At 41.3% G+C, this 19,735-nt stretch overlaps 1 protein-coding gene across 8 annotated transcripts in view; it reads right to left on the reverse strand.

The window, feature by feature from the left end:
- The window catches only part of PDE1C (phosphodiesterase 1C), a 276,791-nt gene that overhangs the window by 43,685 nt on the left and 213,371 nt on the right, over positions 1–19,735 (reverse strand). For all 8 annotated transcript variants that reach the window (XR_009745369.1, XM_061464730.1, XM_061464732.1 and 5 more), the window contains 6 exons: positions 17,736–17,852; positions 16,528–16,668; positions 11,572–11,672; positions 9,277–9,405; positions 1,729–1,830; positions 345–465 (listed from right to left, as the gene is read on the reverse strand). Coding sequence is in view for 7 of the 8 variants with exons in the window: in XM_061464730.1 (XP_061320714.1) it covers positions 345–465; positions 1,729–1,830; positions 9,277–9,405; positions 11,572–11,672; positions 16,528–16,668; positions 17,736–17,852 (711 nt within the window). In the remaining variant the exon portion in view is untranslated. The remainder of the gene's footprint in view (positions 1–344; positions 466–1,728; positions 1,831–9,276; positions 9,406–11,571; positions 11,673–16,527; positions 16,669–17,735; positions 17,853–19,735) is intronic.

Here is a 19,735-nt window from a genome sequence, read left to right on the forward strand (position 1 = left end):
TGTACTAAGTACAGCTACCTAAATCTGTTTTCTTAGGTTCTACAGTTAATATTCTACATCACATATTCTATATTTTGCTGATCTGAAACACATTAGCTTTCCAAATTAGAACTTCTACTATGTAGAAACATCTTTATCGATAGACAATGTATGAGAAATAAACTTCCCAAGAGGCATAATAGCCAATGCTACTATTGCCAGATAAGAAAGCTTCATATCATTAGGAGGTTCTTGCATAAACCAGAGAAAAAGGAAAAGATCTGTGCTCATATTTCCCTACTCCCTCACCCTGTCCTACACATTCCTTCTGTGCTGCAGAAACAGAGGGACTTTCTTAACTTTACCTGTCTAAAGAACTCCTCTAGCAGGGACATGGTCCAGCGATGATGGAGATCCCAGGCCTTGGCTGGATGACTGATATCTGCTGTATGCAACAACAGTGATAAGGCTTTCGGCTTGTCAATTCTGAAAACCCAAAAGATCAAACAAATTAATTGTCTGCTCTTGCAGTGGAGAATGACAAAAATCTCACCTAAGTAGGGAAATTAGGTCATTAGAATCTTTGGCCAGGATATTAATACAATGATTTCTGCATTCATAAAACCAGACAGTTATGAAATATTGTCTCACTTCTCCAACATACACCACTCCTGTTGCAAAAGAGACATTAAGAAGTGCAAAAAGAAACTTTGCTGAGCTTGGCTGTGCTCCTACCCAGGCTTGCTTGTCTGCACAAGCAGGGTTGAAGAGCTGCTGTGCTCCCCATTTCAGCTGGGCTGCATTTTATGCGGCTCAGAAGTTGGTCCCTACCACTTTACTGCAGTAAACAGGATCCCATCTCAGGGACTCTGAAGAGTCTACACAGTAATTGATAAACGTTCCACTGCTAGAAAACTGATGTGAGGTCAGAAGGGGATCCTTGCATCTGTTTCCAGAGAACAACAGCCATAACCTATGAGGCTAGCCCAGGATCCCAGTAGATAATGCTTTCTTGGGAGAGGTAGTCTTGCTTTTTTAATTCCAGCTTCTAACTATATGAAGCAGTTGGAAAAGTTGCAGCTTTTGAGAGGACCAAGTGGCCACAGTCTAGTCTGATCTAATTCTGGAAGGCTCTGGACAGACCTGTGTCCAGGGTGAAAAAATTACCATTGCTCAGAGCTTTTTGCCATATAAAATTAATTTTATTGGGAAGAGCTTAGAGAAAATATTACAGCACCCAGTGGCATATTGGGAAGAAGAACAGGCCTTTCCCATACTGCTTCATCTGTTATTTTCCAGTCCTTCCCTCAGTGAACCTCAAGTTGTTTTCTTCTCTCCTCTGGTTATGGAGCAGGCCCCTTGCAGAGGTGGCAGCTGATACCATCTGCAGAAGGGCAATGCAAAAGTTGTGCTCTGCAGATCTTTTAACCTTGAGTCATACTCAAGCTGTTGAGGTCACTCAGCTGGATCATGTTCTTGATGCTACCCTGACAGGCAATGGGAAATGCACAGGGAGGTTTATCCGAAAGTGGTGACCTTTGCAAGCTTTAGTCCACCAGCACGGAACAGAGATGTGTGTATAGGGGGGTGCCAGTCCACTCTAAGTGAATTCACTCAAAATTCAACAGCAGAAAGAGAACTGATGCAGACATCAAACAGAGTGAGGGCGTCTGGGGAGATGCTTTTGAAGTCAAACACAATGGCAAAGCACCAGCTGAAATGCAGCCCCTCACTGGTGAAGTGACTCACCCTTCTGGCTGCTGCAAAGCATTCTTCATGGCTTTGATTTGCTGGAAGTGACAGGACATATCGGTGGCCAACACCATCTCAATCACTAGAGCTCTGAATTCCCTTTTGGATGGCATCACAATGAGAGGAGCAAGGAAAGAGAAACACAAAAACATCAGACACACTCCAGTTCCTTTTGTTGTCTATCTGCAAATTATTGACTGTAGTTCTGCTTTTGTACACTGCACTTGCCATTAACCTTTCAGGAATGAGGAAGAGGATGAATGATTATATACACAAACAAAGGAGTCAGAGGGCTGCAAATTAAGCCAGGTTAATCCTTGCTACAAAAAATCCTAGATGTTTTTGAAAAGCATGTTCAAATTAGTACCCCCTTATTAATTAAGCACAAATTGATTTCTTTTATAGGGCATTCTTAGAAGGCAGTACAGAGACTGTTTAAAGCCTCAGCATGAAGCAGGTGCACTTTTGAACCTGAATCTCTATCGACTTGACTAAAATTGGTCAATACCTAGTTCAAAGTTTACTCATATTATTAAAGGAAAAACATTGTCTTAAATAAAAGCTCCTAGTACATATGATGCTTATATGCAGTCAAGACCTTTGAGAACCTGCATTACTCCCCTGATATTATTCATTCAAACTATGAATTTTTGTTAAGCAAACTGAAAAATATCAGGACATTCTGATCTAGCACTCAATACAAATTTACTTTCTCTCAGTTCAGCTATCCACAGATTAACAGAGGAAGAACACCCCAAGCTTAGCTTCTCAGCTCAGGATACAGGAGATTCAGAAATGGGTCACCTTCCATCTAAAAATAAATGTTAGCATTCTTCTTTTCATGAATGTTTCATGAAGGACGTGGTCTATTTTGATCATGTCTGTCTTGCCTTTGGTGGCTGTGCTCAAGCCTCAGTGCCAAGCCACCACCACGTAGAGACTGTCACGTAAAGAGTGTTCCATCTCCACCAGGAGTTCTGCAGACATGGTAAGATGGCATCATTTGGCCTTGCTTTTCCCCCAGTATACCCACCATCTTCTGCCCACACTTACACACAACCAGTTGCACAGCCAGCAGCATTCAGGATGATGCTATGCTGGCTGAAAATAATCCATCTTAAATTATTTTGTGTTTTCCTTTTGACAGGCCTGGTCAGTTCCCTGGTCTGGTTCATTCCCAGCAGCACAAACCTCTCTGTCAATACAAGCAAGAGAGGCAGGGGAAGAGAACCTGAATGCATAGGAACAAACTTTTACAAGAAAAGGGTCTGTTTATGCTGTGGGAACAGTTAGAGCTACATTAGATCCTAAACCAAATGCTACATATAATTTGGCTGTGGGAACAATTAGCACTGGGGATTACTCCTGGGAAAGAGCAGACACTTTGCTATATCCTTTGGAGTGCCATTCCTTCGTAACAGTCTGCATGGGACACTTTGTGAGTAGCTTATTACAGCAGAATACTAAAGGGAAGGGCTCAGCTCAGGTGAATGATTCACTGGCTTCAGTGCCGCAGCCAGTAGGGAACGGGCCATGGTGTCAACGGTCTTTTTACACCTTGGTTTCTCATCAACAGCACTATCAGGTTTGCTGCCACATGGAGCCGTAGAGCAAACTGGCAGGTATCCAGCACAGGTTCACTGCAGCCCAGGGCTTGCAGCAAACCAAGGACCACCTGAAGCTTTGGTGCGCCTCGAGGACTTTATATCAAGTTTGCTCTGTACATAAGTAAAACCATGGAGGCTGTTTGGTCTCATTTAAGTATGTTATTTTGTTTTTCATTTTATCTGCTAGATCATCTCTCTCCCTCTTAGAACAAAAAAAACCAAACCCAAACTACTCCATCACTTACTCATGTCTTTTCAGGCCCTCCCAGCTCTCTTTAATACTTGCCTTGCTTTACTGTGCTAAGAGATAGAACATGAAACCTTATTCTGTGGCCCTCGCACTGTGGCAACATGGGCTAGAATGGAACAGCAGTTGTTCATTCACAGGTGAATTGAAGCTCAATTACTAATAGACCAAGAAGCAACAAGGTGGAAAAGGGCAGTTCTGAACATGCAGAGGCTGGAGGCTGCTGTGCTTACGCAGCTCTTTCCTTCCAGTCGCCTTTTTGGAGCAGAGTAGCAGCATGTGAAAACTGCCCTTTAACTGTCTGAGGAGAAAAAGCACACCCATTTGCTCACCATTACAATGTACTTTGCATTACTCAACACTGTATTATTCCTACAGATTACAGCCTTCAGTGCATTTTAATTAACAGCCCTAAAAGCAGCAGTGACCAATTCAGGATCTCACAGGAGGTTTGAGTATGCATCTGTACTAATTGCAAACCTGACCTAATTCCTATTTAGTTCAGACACAGAGCAACTGACACAACTTCAACCAGAATTTGGCAGTCTGGATCAGGCCTTGAGACAGACTGGGACTGACTCCTTCAAAATATGTCTTTAGAAAACACTGCAATTCACAGGAGCAGTCTGCATTCAACACAGGAGGCTCGGGACATGTTTACAGGAGGCGCTGGAGCATGTTGCTGCTCAGGGAAGAGCACCCAGGTCTGGCCTCAGCACTCAAAGCAACACCATTGTGGTGATCAAGAGACTGAAGGAAGGCAGACCACATGCACAACAGGTTGTTCCTGAGTGTAAGAAGCTCTACAGCTGTTGAAACTGGCCTAAAAGACATAGCAGGAGCTGTGCTATGCCTTGTTAGCTTGCACCTCTCTGTCCTATGACTGAAAATCCCACCTCCAGGCCCCAAAACCAGGCTCCCTGGTTTAATATGTAATGTCTAATATCCACTCCGGAATCTCATTTCAGTTTCTCTAGTTCATCTTCAAATATATTCCTGTTGTTTGTCTCTCTAGCCACTGTGGGAACAAACTGCATGCTAGGTATTTTGGTTTAAGCCTTCTACCCGTTCCTGTCATTGCTGTCAGACTTAAGCTGCCTGTCGGTTTCCATGTGAGCCAATTCAGCTGGTTTTGCTGTAGAGACTGGGTGAAGATCAGCATCTCCAGAGCATGGTTCTTGTCATCCTCAGATGAGTGGAATGAACTGTCCTCTGGAGGTAATGCCTTGCTCCCTTAAGGAAGAAGAAAGCAGAGTTTGCTTCTTCACATTAGGAGAAATGAATTCCAACAATAGCGTGTTGGAAGAATCAGGAGATCTGTGGCAGAGTGAAAAACTGACTTTGGATTTATGATTCATCCTCTTTCAGATCATTGTTTGTGGCAACAAAAATACAGTCACATGAAAGTGGTCAATATTGAGAATATTATGCTCTGCTAGAGCTTTGGCATGAGTTTTCCCACAGGTCCCCTGTCGTGGTTTAAACCCAGTCAGGCAACCCATTTACTCACTCCCCCCCCCCCCGCCCCTTCTTTCCCTCTCCCTACTCCTGGAGGGACAGAGAGGAGAATCAAAAGAATGCAACTCCCACGGATTGAGATAAGAACAGTTTAGTAACTAAGGTATAACACAGATCACTGCTGCTACCACCAATAATAACAATGATAAAGGAAATAACAAGGGAAGAGAACACAACACCTCACCACCAGCCAACTGATAACTCGCCCCCCACAGCCTGACCAAGCACCGACCCATACCTCCTCCAACCCCCCAGTCCCTAGCCCTTCTGGGTAACTCTCAGTTACCTCCTGGGCATGATGTGCTGTGGTATGGAATACCTCTTTGGTCAGTTTGGGTCAGGTGTCCTGTCTCTGCTTCCTCCCGGCTTCCCCTCCTCCCTGGCAGAGCATGAGGCTCACAAGGTCCTTGGCCAAACCAAAACATCCTTGTTATCAGCTCTGTTCCCAGGCCAAAAGGCAAAACACAGCACTGCACCAGCTACCAGGAAGGAGAAAAATGACTGCTACTGCTGAACCCAACTGGATATCCCTTGTACACTCATAGCCTTTTTTACAGACCTGGCTGTTCTGCTTGACTGACTAGTTAAGGATTTTAATATTTCTCATTACACTTCCAGATGTTTTCTCTCTTAGTAAAATATGCATTTCCCTAAGGCCAGGAGCCCAGGAGACATCAAATTCTCTCACCTAGAGCCCCTCACTAAGAAAAAGTTACAAGTTACCAAATTTGATAATAAATCCTAAGATAACTTGCCCATGCCTTTTAATACCCCTGCAGAATTAGGGAAAGGAACAATAAGGTGGACAGAGCAGGTTGTCAGGGAACAGGCTCAGGAAAAGCCATCGGAGGAGAGGAAAAGGTGAAGTGAATTTCCTGGTTTATTAGTGTCGCACGCTGAGTAAGAATTCATCCTGTGGCCACTGTCACAGCTTTGATTTTTTGTTTTCTAACTGGTGGCCTGCAAATGATTCATGAGTAAAGGTGGTATCTGGCACAATCCCATGATCAACAACAGTTCTACGGTATCTTTACTACAAGACAGACTCAGGCTGATTTCTCATCCGAATACTTCCAAGCCTTGCACTGATCCATCTGGCAAATACCTTAATTTCTTCTTTAGAATAATTACTTCATGGTTTTACCTCTCTTGCCTCAGAGCACATTACATCATTTTGTTGGATATTTTGTTGGATTGATCTTTGCTCTGTATCAGTGTCCACCTTGGAGCTGTATCCTAGTGAAGGACTCTCATCTCCATGCACTCATGGGAAAGGAACAGGAAAAATACCATTTTAGATCACTTAATCCCTGTGCTAGGAACCAACAATAAACTCTCCTGAAGTAAGCTGTTTCGCTCATTTTGTCCACTCAAAGTCTCAGTACTTCATTCTTAAAGAAATAAACAGGAAAAATGCTATAGTCAAGGAAATATTCTCAATGACTGATTCTCACCATAGGTATATAATAATCAGAATATGCATGTCCCCATCCTGAATGCATAGAAACAAACTTTTGTAAGCAAAGGGTGTGATTGCACAACCACGCACATGCTGGAATGTACAAAAAAAGGCTCTGACCAAAGTTGTCTTCAGCCAAAAACCATTCAAGTTTCTCATTCCAAACCCAAAAGGAATAACACTGATAGACAAGGAGGACTTTGAATTATTTGAGGAACAAAACCCCAAGCAGCTTTACTGACAAAGTCAGTATTGCATTAAAGGTCACTTCCTAAAGCTGTACTCCAATAAAGAGCTAAGGAGATAAATATTTTCCAGATGCCTTTTTGACCCTGTATTTGATGGTAAAGGGCTTCCGCTAAACATACTCTGTCTTAAGAAATGCATAGAAATCATTAACAATTAAATACAGTGCCAGAAAAGGCATCTATAGCAGTGTCTTGGAAAGCATCTGTTCACTTTACAGTTTATTTTCTTAATTCACTGTAATCTGTTCTGTTAGGGTTTCTTCGTTTACTCGCTAATGACTTGCACAAGTGGGATTCATGAAACAAGGCAACTCAACTGATTTTCAAATATTTAATAAGCAACAGAGGGTTTCTTAAATGGAGGAAAAAAAAGTAGTTTAAGTATCAGCAAGCATTTAACTCTTTTCTCCTTCACTGTAGCCCAAAAGATTTTTCTGTCTCATCTGCTTTCCTTATAAAATCTGTGCCCATTTATTTTCCAACAGTAAAATGTAGCTCTAACATTCTACATTTCTTTCCTTAGAACACATTCCCTAACTAAATAACTGAATACCACAAAAGCAATAAACCCCACACAGACATATAGGATTGCAAAATCCACTGACCATCAGATTTTCTCTTACTGGTAATGTAAGAAAAGCAGTGAGAGCTCAGCTCATAAAGGCACTTAAGAATTTGCTTTCCAAAACCCATCACTGGGGCCTTTTGCTGAGAGAGATTTATCAGGTATGTCTAAAAAACATTAAAGTTACATTTGGACATGTTTTCATAGTTTCCCCAAGCATCCTTCAGCACTGAGGGTCCTATTTTTTGAGTGCCAGCCTGGGCAACTCTGGGCTTCTTGGTTTTACTTTCAACACCTCAGATCCTGCAGAAGTCACCCAATGCTTCCAGTGCTATGGAATTTCAAACTGGCAGTCAAAAGCAAAAGCACACAAATATCACTGTTTTGGAGTTAAAGCACATCCAGACAATGGCCTTTATTCTACAGCTGCTGCTTGATCAGCAGCTACAAAATAATAAAGCCCTACTTGAGAGAGAACAAATCATCAATCCAAACGTCTCAATATCACTGCTTGGGCAGTTACAGTATTTCTTAAATGGATTGGTTAATCTTCGACACTTTGGGTCTAAGCATATTGCCTTAAGAGAACACACATGTTGACACTACAGAATCAATGAGAAATACGCACAGCTAGCTGTGATTCAAGCAAAACCAGTTTCAAGCTGGAAGCAGACCATCTTCCTGCAGACAGTATCTGTGCAGTGAAGCATACTCAACGAGCTGCTCCACTGTTCCTTGTAGATGCTGGCTCTAAGGCTGCTGTTTCTACTCAGTTGGTTCCTTCTGTTTTCCCCACCAACATAAAAAGAAGCAGTAATTCGCTGCCAAAATTTGACAAGGCATTACCAGCTGTAGCTAAAAAAATAAATTAGGTTTTTAACACCTTTGTGCAGATTTTTTTTTCTTCCAAGTTCCTGCTTGCTGCCCACCAGGAGACTGTTTTCTATATTGGGGGATAGAATTTCTCAGGCCACTCCTCCACAACAGTCACACTGATTGAAATTAGGCATGTAAGCTCCTGAGTTTTATTCCTGGTGCTCAGCTATGTGATCACATCACTGTCCACAAGTTGAAACACATAGGAAATTCAGGTTACATAGATTAGCAAGCAGAGCCTTCTCTGACCAGCTTGCCATAAGCCAGACACCAGAGAAGGGCTCATTTCCCCACATTTATATTAAATTAAGACTGCTCAGCATTGTATCACATTTAAGTGTATGCAGGAGGCACTGCGCATTACATAAGATTCCACAAGTTGCTTCCCCTTCCATGAGAAAGACCATGGAGCAGGATTCTTCCTGTCTAGCACACTGCGCTTTTTTTAAAGTACCACCCCCTGGAGTTTAAAAAACCCCATAAAAAACCCAGAAGCCCTCACTGGTTCGAACTGTCTGTTATTAGAAAGCAAATCATGGGCTGATTTTGGCACATAAATCATATGTTGCATCGAGGCTTATTTTAAATTACAGCTTCTTACATCACCTTGGCATATATAGCACACTGATTTAAGATCCTTGGACTAGATCCTTTTTTGCATGAAGCCCCATTTATAATTTCTAGGCAGGGAGTGTCAAAGTAAATAAAGATTATGTTTATGCTTTAGGATGAACAAACAGTGGACCAGCTCTACACTCGATTACAAATGAATGCGTGAAAAGGGTGTCTCTGTGACACTCAGAAACTAGATGGGACTTAGCTTGTATGTTATAATCCATTGTCACAAGGTCTAGTCTCACTAGCAGAGGTGAAAGCTAAAAGCAGAAATAAGCAAAACAAACACCTTTCAAAGCTCTTTTTTCTTGTAGCAATAGAAATATTAATATGCAATATACAGTAATGCATACTGCCATCCAAACAAAGCAATAACAGCCTATGGTGATGCTGCAATGTTCATTTTTTACCTCCAGTCATCCTTTGAGAGATTAGATAAAATATTCATCTCTTCATCATCTTGCAAAAGACGATATGCGGCACTAACATGGTGATTTTCAAGCACGGACCGGTCATTATATAGAATGGCTGAGTCTGACCTAGTATTTAAAAGAAAACATAGGAAAGGTTGTTTCTTCCCTGTCTAAGGAGTCTCACATTCATAAGTTTTCCTTTGATCAGCTGCAGAGATTAGTTATATAGCACAGATATGAGCATTTTAAGAGCACTTGTAACACTTTGTTCACTGCTGGTACTCAGTAGAAGAAAACTAAATTCACTCAGAATCTATTTCCTCAGCTGAGACTCACCTGGATTCTTTGTTACGTACTTTAAAAAATATAAATGCTGAGAGCTGGGAGAGAGATATAAATCTACAGTTGAATCATGAGGCTTTTTTCCAGCTCCTGTGTATATTGCTCTTGTATTAAAGCCTGACTGCACCTAAGTAACCAACTGAAAGATGTGTCCCAGTATTATTTCCAGAGCAGCAAACTGCTGTAAGCAACATATAACTGAACTGCTTTTGGCCATCTGTGCACTAGACTATGCTGTCTGGAAGACAGTTCCCAGCGGGATAGAGAAAGACCAAAGATACTTTGGGCCTTATTTTAAGCACCAGGGCATAAATCTGAAAATGATGAACAGCTAAACTGATCTGAAACTCTGCTCTGTTCTCTACTCTGCGCTAGTGAGTCCCCCCGCTGCAGTCCTGATCCAGCTCTGGGACAACAGCACAAGAGGGACGTGGAGCTGTTGGAGCAAGTCCAGAGAAGGCCATGGAGATGCTGCGAGGGCTGGAGCAGCTCTGCTCTGGAGCCAGGCTGAGAGAGCTGGGCTGGTTCAGCCTGGAGAAGAGAAGGCTCCTTAAGGGGAGACCTTGTAACAGTCTGCCAATACCTAAAGGGGGCCTACAAGAAATCTGTAGAGGGACTTTTGACAAAGGCATGTAGTGACAGGACAAAGGAGAATGGCTTTAACCTGGCAGGGGAGATTAAGATTAGATTTTAGGCAGAAGTTCTTCCCTGTGAGGGTACTGAGGCCCTGGCACAGAGTGCCCAGAGAAGCCGTGGCTGCCCCATCCCTGGCAGTGTTCAAGGCCAGGTTGGATGAAGCTTGAGGCAACCTGCTCTAGTGAAAGGTGTCCCTGCCCGTGGCAGGGGGTTGGAACTGGATGCGCTTTAGGGTCACTTTACACCCTCTGATATTCAGTGTTACAGAAATTAAATTACAACTGTCCTTCCTTGAATTCTTCTATAAGTATTTGAAAACAAAGCAGATCCCTAATTCTTGCATGCATGAAGCTGTAAGAAGTAGAGTGTGGCTTGGCCCAGAACAGAGACAGAAATGTCTTTCTACATTCTCAAGCTTTCCTGAGCATATGTGTTATTTATCCTAGCAACCTTTATATATCTGTGATACACAGCGTGATTCAGCTAACATACTCCAGACATCTAATTTAGGGTAAGACGCAATGCATCTTAGAAATGCCCAAGTGTGCAGCATCAGTCGAGGACATCTAGACATTTTGTCATTGCTACCAGTTCACTCCCATTGTCAAAGGAATACACAAACATTAGATGCCCAATTACCCCTGCAACTAGAGACTTCCCAATCTTTGTACACTTCTGAATCTTGCTGTCATACTCAACTCCTTCACCTCTCTTCCACCAACCTAAAAGCCTTATAGAAGAAGCCAAGATCAAAAATGCACTGGTCCAGTCTAGCTTGTGATCAGCTCATTACTGTCTAGTAATTTACAAAGTTATAAAAAATGATATCCCTGAACAGGCAATGGTAAGCATACCCCCTTGCTGCAGGTGTGTTTTTCCACTCAAGTAAAAATAGTATATGCCTAGTATTGGTGTTCACAGATATTGGTGAATTCTTGATTTATGCAGTTAATGTTTCAGTCTTCAAATTCAACAAGGAGTAGTGTTGTATTACAGTATCTCCTCCAAATTCCTTCCTCAAAGTACGTAACTCTGCAGAGTGATTTGTCTTTGGTAACTTTACACAGAAACATTTTAGGACCTTCCTTTTTCCTGATTATTAATATAAAACAATGCTCAGGAAGCTAGAATACATGCATTCTATTTTAAATGGCTGAGCAGGAGAAAATGAGATGCAAGGTAAGGACATGAACTTTCCTTCTGTAACACTTGAAAGTAAAAGCTCCTGCACTTTTCTAGGCAGCTGTGCTGTCATCCTCCAAAGTTTTCCCTCTCCATTTCCCAACCTTTCATCATGATTTACAGTGGCCTCACCGTGTCTGGATGTGAAAGTTGTTGGTGGTTCCAGTGTGCTCATAGTCATGGATGGCAGCCGCAAAGATCATAGCGAAGATCTCCAGTTCTGTCAGCCAGTGCTGAAAAGAGATTACAGAGCAATCAGATAAGCTGTCATTTTCCCAGGCATTAAGGCTTTTGTCTTTTAAGGCAAGTTATCCCCTGCTGATAGGCAATGCTGCACGTCACTGCCTTTCCCTGCAGCATGCCAGCTGGTTTAAAGCAAACTTCTCTAGCTGATACACAAAAGCTGAACCAATGTTTTTCCTGAAGCTTCATCTAAATAAATTAAACTTCACAAGCTAATAGGACTTAAGGTAGGGCAAAGGGAAACATGTGCCTTTCTTAAGGAGCAATGTGAGAGGAAGAGAAAGAGAAAGCTCAAGAAAATCAGGGTTCTTCAAGTGGAACTTGATGATACATGTCTAAGTATGCACATAACCAACCAGGTATGTATTTCTGGCTCAGCTGACCTGGGTAGCAGAGCCTCAAATACAGAAGAATGTCACTGATGTCAAGTGACTGAAAGTCTTCATCAATCACTGAATCATAAGAACAGGGAGCACAATCACACAAGGTGTACTTCTTGTTATTTATCACTTATAGAAACATTTGAGAAAGCCCTGAGTTGATTTTTTTTCCCCTAATTTCCTAATCAAAGCCTTATTTTATAATGTTTAAGTCACTCTGAATTGATTTCTGAATGACACATCAAGTATTTTATGTCTGGTTTTCCACTGGTAGCACACAAGGCGTGCTGTTAACATCAAGCGCATCAGAGACAAAGGCTTTAGATACTGTAGATGCTGTAAATATTTGTATGAAATGCTTGAATGTATTACATTTACACAAAACCTTTACCACAGTTGCCAAATATTTTTGTAACAGCTCATTGTCAACCTGCAAACGTTTTGACAGACATTCATGTATGAACTGATTTTTAAAACACAGCAAAGGCAGTATGGTTTCATAAACCTATTCTAAACACCCAGTGTAGCTCAGGGACCACCACTGGTCTGTTAATCATGTGCAGGGGAAGCACAGATAACTGTGGGGCTCTGCACACACCAACCTGGCCAGCTCTTCTCCTGTCTTTGACAGACAACTCTGCATAACCCATGAAGAATGAAGCCAGTCTCAATATTAAAGATCTCCTTACATTAAAGATGCAGTTTGAAAATACTGGGCCAGAAATATTTTGTACAATTCCACTGACCGTAATCAAGGCAGCTCTTGATTCATTTATCGGGATGAAGTGATCAAGAAATGAGCAGACAACAGAAACCAAACTATTTTCTCATTTCTACACAATTCGTCCAGGACCCGAATGGACAGTACTAGTGATGGAGAAATCTGGGATGTTTTTGCTTCCAGGTGCAACTTGTGAACAAGGAATGCTTTATAGATGAAGAAGGATGTGATTTCAACTTTCAAGCACCAACTTCTGTTAACCGTAATGGGGGGAAAAAATAGAGCCAGGGTTTCCAGGCTACATGCTTAGGCCTGGACATCCATTCCTCAACCATGTTCTGCCATTTTCCAAAAGGAGAGAGTGCAAATGATAGAAAAAAAATCAGGCAGAAGTTCTCAGAACAGGCTGAGCAAACACACATTATGCATGCAGAACTACTATGGAACTCACCCAGCTAGTCTAATGTACCCACTTCAGACCTCTGGGCATCATCTCACAAGTCCCACTCCAACATGGTCTCATCACCCAGGTCTTAAAGCATCACTAAGGCAATGAGCTCTGCGTTTGAGGTCTCCTACCCTCACCTTTTAAGACACATACAGAAAAAATGCTAATTTGCATGCCCTATCAAAGCATCACTTGTTGAACAAGTTTGGGTAATGGAAATAGGGTATAATACACCTGAGGAGAGGTATTAAATATCATAAGAGCATTTGAGAAGACCACTCAGAATACGGCTTGGGATTATTATAGCTGTGAACTGTGGGTAACTGTGGTAGCACAAAGTCAAAATAGACTTGCGAGTAACAGGAAGGGAACAGTAGGTAAATTGGAACCTTTTAGTTCCTTTTTTTAATGCTACAGCCTTGCAAGGAAAAGTAAACAAAATGGCAAAAAGCCTGCAGAGAATGGAGGCGATCTCCATCAAAGCAGTGATACTACCTTTCACTAGTCTGTAATGGACTTCATCTTGGGAACAGAGAGCTACTTTTAAAGAACAAAGCCATCAAGAACTATTGAGAAAGCAGCAGGATGCTGTTGAAGGTGAAAAGAGAATGAAAATGTGAATGCTTTTCATTTCTAAAAGGTTGACAAAACCAATCTAGAACAAAACTTGCAAACTTTCTGTCATGGTAGGGGGTGAGAGCTGGCAGGGAAGAAGGCAGGAAAGAACTAATATTGGCTTCCAGATTGGAAACAAAAAAAGCGTAATGAGGCATGACTTCCTTGCACCAATGTACAATAAAAATGAAGAATTAGCTACTAAGGCAAATCATTGGCATGTAAACAAAAGGATCAATGCATAGAGAAAGAAAAAGGAAGAGGAAAGAGCAGTGTTTCCAATGCTAACAAAACAAATGGATGCTTTTCCAAGAAAATGCTACAAAGACAGCAATAATCAGACTTTATGGTCTTTTATTCCAAAGTAATCATCATTTTCAGAGCTCATGATGATCATAAGCTTATTAATCACAATAGTCTGGAGGAGAAGAGGATCTCACTTCCCTTTGGCACAAACAGATGTTACAGAAGTCCTGTGTGTCTGCAGTTTTCCAGGTCTGCTGTGGGAAACAGTCTCCTGTCATTCTTGACAATATCAGCGAAAAGAAGTTTACGATTTGCACCTCATTTTCTGGATTCACAAAGAAATCATATGGCAATTCCTAATAATTGTAAAGATTAATCAGAAAATAATACTGAAGAAAGTAATAATCACATCTGAACGACAGAGTTAAATAAAGGAAAGAATGAAATGAGCAAAAAGTGTGCCAGCTCTTAGAAGTTGCTCCTACACATCATGCTTGTATACCAACCCTCTAAGAGATAAATACCAGAGTAATTCCAAATTCGCTTTCAACATTATGTCTATGAGAGAACCCAAAATATTCTATTTCATATGGTAAAGTATAATGAATTCATTCCAAGTCATCGTCCTGAGGAGGAAAAAAACCCAGGAAAACTGAAGAGATTTCAGGCACTGAATATGATTAGAAGGAAAGAAGATTTTTTTAACTGAAGAAAGAAGAAACCTGGAATAAAACTGTTGAGAGAGCTTGGAAATAACAGGGAGCATGACAAAGACAAATGAACCATGTAAAGATAAACCAGACAACTCTTTCTTCCCGTTGAGACTAGAATAAATTAACACTACACAGACTATTTAAATCTGAAAAGTAAAAGTGCTTTTTCCACATTGCAAATGACTTGTTAACAAGATAAATGAGGGTCTTTTTCTATTTTATTGTATGACTTTTTCACATCTTTGTCTTCATCCCATTGAAGAATTAAACCAATGGCCCTAGCGCTCCCTCTGAAACCAAGGTCTTGTGTTTCAGCATGTCCAAGTTCCTTGCATAAATATTGTGAAAGTGATGATCTGAACAACAAAGTATATTAGAGTAAGGATATGATACTGATGTGAGCAAATTCTGGAAACAGGAGAATGTCCCCTACCTTGCTTTACCATGGGGGAACCTACTATGCATGTTAGAAGGTGGCCCTGCTGTGAGTAGGAGGTCAGGAGCACTGACCTTTGGAGCTTGTTTTCGGACTACATGAATGCATACACATTGAAATGGGTTGTATCCTGCAGGGGAGGTGGGGTGGAAACTAAGAAAAAGGGGGGAAAAAAAGAGAAGAAAAAACAAAGATTAAAAATGGGTTCTAACTAGGGAAGCAAAGCTGAAATGTCACAGTTGCAGGGTAGCGTTGGGAGTCCCTTGTTCCTGATAGCAGGAGTGGTTTCTTATTGTGCTTCATTAGATCCTAAACAAATGCCACATACCGTTTGGTGTTTGAAACAATCAGTGCTGAGATTATTCCTGGGAAAAAGCAGACACTTTGCTATATCCTCTGGAGTGCCACTCCAGCATAACAGTCTGCATGGGATTCCTTGTGAGTAGCTTATTACTGTAGAAAATACTAAAGGAAAGGGCTCAGCTCAGGCAAATGACCCACTGATTTCAGTGCCACATGTACATATGCTCACACACATAAATGGTAGTTTCCCCTCTACAGATGTCAATTCAGCATATGCACATTCTCTGACCTCTGCACATATTTCAGAACATGGTTTCCTCTGAAACAGAGGTTTAAATACTTCAGATACATGAAGCAAGAAAGCATTTTAATGCTGTGGAGCTCTTATTTGTCACTTCAGGCATCACAACACCAGGTGACTTGGAGAGGTGAGTGGATGCAGACACTGAGAGAAAAACTCCTAAGATGTATGCTGGGGAAGACAGGTTTGTGCATTTGCTGCCAGGTTGAGATAAGGCTGAAACACATTACAGAGAGAATGGAGGACAGCTATTTAACCATTTCTTGTGTTTGCTTCTCAGTCAGATTGGAGCCTGGGATACACACAACTGTTACTTTTTGCTTTGACCATCTTAAACACTTGGCTTCTCCGACTGTCATCAAAGTCTACAAAACACATTACAGTGCTGCAGTCCACATGCTGCAAAGCAGCATCACCCAGGAGACCTGTGGCAGAGTGAAAAACTGCGCTTGGGTTTATCAGATCACTGTTTATTTAGATCACTGTTAAAAGAATTACTAACATCTTCACCTTCCTTCTATTTCTAAATAAGCCTAAATCTCTACTTTCATTAGTACAGCCATATCAAACAAAGTTTGTCTACGGTGCAAATGGTTTCTAATGGGGATAATCATAATCTCCTTACTAAGTAAAAACTGTTGTAATCTCGTTATATATTCAGGGTGCCAACTCTTGTACTTACTGCTACGCCTGTCTTGAAAAGGAGGTAATGGACCGTCTGTGTCACATCTGCAGCGTGCATCAGGTTGTGGTAAGGATTTTTATGTTTGCTGTAGCCAACCTCCAAAGCTTCCACAAAGGACACCAGGGCAGAAATGGGGATCTGAGTAAAGCAATTAAACCCAAATGAATTAAAAACAAAAGAATCACCTTTAATGGCTAGAATTCAGAGGGCAGCATTTTGATAAGAGGTCCCAAAGGCAGTTTGTACTTCACAAATAAATAACATGCTAAAATATCTGAAACAGGCACTCAAGAGAGGGTGAATCCAGGTTACTTCCTCAAACAAGCTTTCGTTTCCCTAATTACATTATGGGTGACTCATCCCACATATAAGCACACACAAGTAATGCCGTCTGGAAAACACACACAGCATAAAAAGTAACAGCACTTGATTGATTGAGTGCCCCTGGAGAAATATTTCTAATTAGGCCACAAGCATCTGTCTGTTCTCCCCAAACCCACTGGAATATATCTCTGCTTTACAACATACATTCAAGATTTTCTAATGAAGCACATCATACAGGTAGTCTGAGATACTCTACTAAAAGGACTACCATTTATCAGAACTCTAGCTTTTCATGGTGAAATCACAGAATTACAGAATCAATAAGGTTGAAAAAGACCTTTAACATCATCAATTCAACCGTTCCTCCAGCATCGACAAGTCCGTCACTAAACCATGGCACTAAGGGCCTCACCTACATGGTCTTGAACACTTCCAGGGATGGTGATTCCACCACTGCCTGGGCAGCCTGTTCCAATGCCTAAGCACCCTTTTGGGAAGACATTGCTCCTAATCTCCAATCTAAACCACCCCTGGTGCAGCTTGAGGCCATTTCCTCTTGTCCTACCACTTGTTGCTTGGGAGAAGAGACCTACGAAGAACCATCCTATGTGCTTGCATACTTTTGTGACTCCAAAAGTAGAACTGCACATACTTGAGAAAAGGCAATTCAGGGCATTTCTAGAGAGGATATGCAGGTGGTGTCAGTTGGCAGCATGGGTTCTCCAGTTTCATCTCCCCAGACAGCAAATACCCTGAATGCTTGTATTTCCATATTATAAGGGGAGGATGCAGGTCTGAACATTTAACTTCTTCAAGCAGGAGTAGAGGGAAGCTGAACAGCATCTGAGATGGAAGAAGAGACCCGCCTTCTAACTACTGACCTTGAAGCGGTTGATCAGATCATAGCGCGTGAGAAGTTCATAGAAAATGAATTTCAGTGCATGATCCCCACTGGCATCATTTAGTGCAAATACATCAAAGGACCACTTGTCTACATTCTGCAAGGGGGGGAAGAAAAGACAGTTAATATGGTCATCCCTTTTACAATGGCAGTTCAATTTCTATCACCTTACATTTACAAATGGAGAATTAAAGAACCAGTTTAGAGTCTAATTTATTTGTTGGCATTGTATGACCCATGTTAAAGAAGCTTTCATTAAGAACATGTATGCTGTTTGTTTATTCTAAACATGGCAATTCTCCAGTCCAGAATTTAATCAGGAAAGGCTAAATCCCAAAAGATTCAGTATCTTTCATATCTGAAATACTGGGATGGCCCTATATGACTGATTTTACAACCCCTACCCACATGCTCTGTCTGTGAAAAGGAATACTATCTTTGAAGGAAACAGCAATAACAAAGATATGCTTTTTAATTATATTAAAGCCTCTGGATTTTGCTCTCCCTACTTTGTATTGTGAGCAAAGCACTCCATGCTTTACTCCTGTTTGAAACAGAAGAAGGTGATTGTTTTTTTGCAGTTAAAAAAAATACAGACACCTGTATTTGTAAGCACTTACTGTTTAATCAACCAAAAGAATAACTAACTAGAAGAACTACCTTGCTGCACCCAAAGAGCAACTTAGATCCTTCTGATTCTAATATTAATCCTGAATTGTGATTATTGCAGCTTAAACTGGCCAAGGACAGCACGATCCTAATTTTCCTTTTTTTTTTTTTTTTTTTTTTTTAAGACAAGTGATTCCATTTGGCCTTTCAGAAAACTACAGAGCAGGAGGAAATTACAGGAAGATTGCATGAATTGCTAACAGTGATATAAACCCCAACCTTAATAACAGAAGAGTAAAAACATGTAATTCTAGTTGGGAAAGTTCCAGTCAGCTGTAAATGATATTTGAATGTTGCAGGGTGGTCAGTCAAGAGACTGAGGAGGGAAAGCTCTCTTCCCAGCTCATAAAAATGAAGTATAAGGTATAAACCTTCTTGTAGAAGGTTGAGTTCAAATCTCAGCTCTAAGGGAAGGCTGTGGGAGCTTACAGCACTCATTAACTAGCAAGATAAAGCTCCTTGATCTCAGAATTGGATGTGCCTGAAACCCTATGAACCCTTCTCTCCTAACAACAAAGAGGAAAGCTGCAGAAGAAGTTATAGCTACAAGAATGACATGCAGACCAACCACACAGCTGCATCTGGCACAGGACCAGATCTCAAACTCTCTTGCTACTGAGAGCTTTGATGTGCTTCCTACAGGGATTTATCCAAATGACACTCCTTAAGCCACATATTAAAGACTGACATCTATACATGGAAGTTTTCTTCCACTTCCAAACTCTGTTGCAGGTTACCTCCCATTTCCTTGTGGCACTTCCACCAAGAAAGGAAAACTACAGCTGCTCCCAGTGCAAGAAATAGGGTTTGGCTAGACATAATGTTGAATACTGTTAAGGATCAGAGTCCATCTAAAAATCTGCCATCTTTTTTAAGCAATTCTAAAAATGCTAAATTACAATCATCTACTGAGCTCTTAAAGCCCAACCCACCTTTGTTGTTTGTTGTCATGGTCATGTTCCAAGTTAGAACCTGACTTCAAGTCAAATGCAAGGACAGTGACATTTAACCACCTTGTGGTTCGTCACCCACACATCAGCATAGCTACAGGCCTTCTTATGTTCTGAATTAGGCCAATGTATCCTGGTACCGGCTCTCTCCATGATGGGCTGATTCTGATAACCTTGCTACTTGCATAATATTGACTACATACAATTGAGTTTTCATCTTGTAGAAGTATAGCCCACAGAGAAGCTAATTAGTGAGGCAATATCAAGGATGCTGAAGGTGTAGCTCTGCTTTCATCTGTCCTAGTAAATCACTAGCTTGCAGAGCAAGCTTTGTGGAGCCACACACTGAAGCAGGGTCAAG

The sequence above is a fragment of the Pezoporus flaviventris genome, unplaced genomic scaffold (genome assembly GCF_033815535.1).
Source record: "Pezoporus flaviventris isolate CSIRO_AGI_PZ_B2104156 unplaced genomic scaffold, CSIRO_AGI_Pfla_v1 ptg000037l, whole genome shotgun sequence".
In the NCBI taxonomy this organism is placed as follows: Eukaryota; Metazoa; Chordata; class Aves; order Psittaciformes; family Psittacidae; genus Pezoporus; species Pezoporus flaviventris.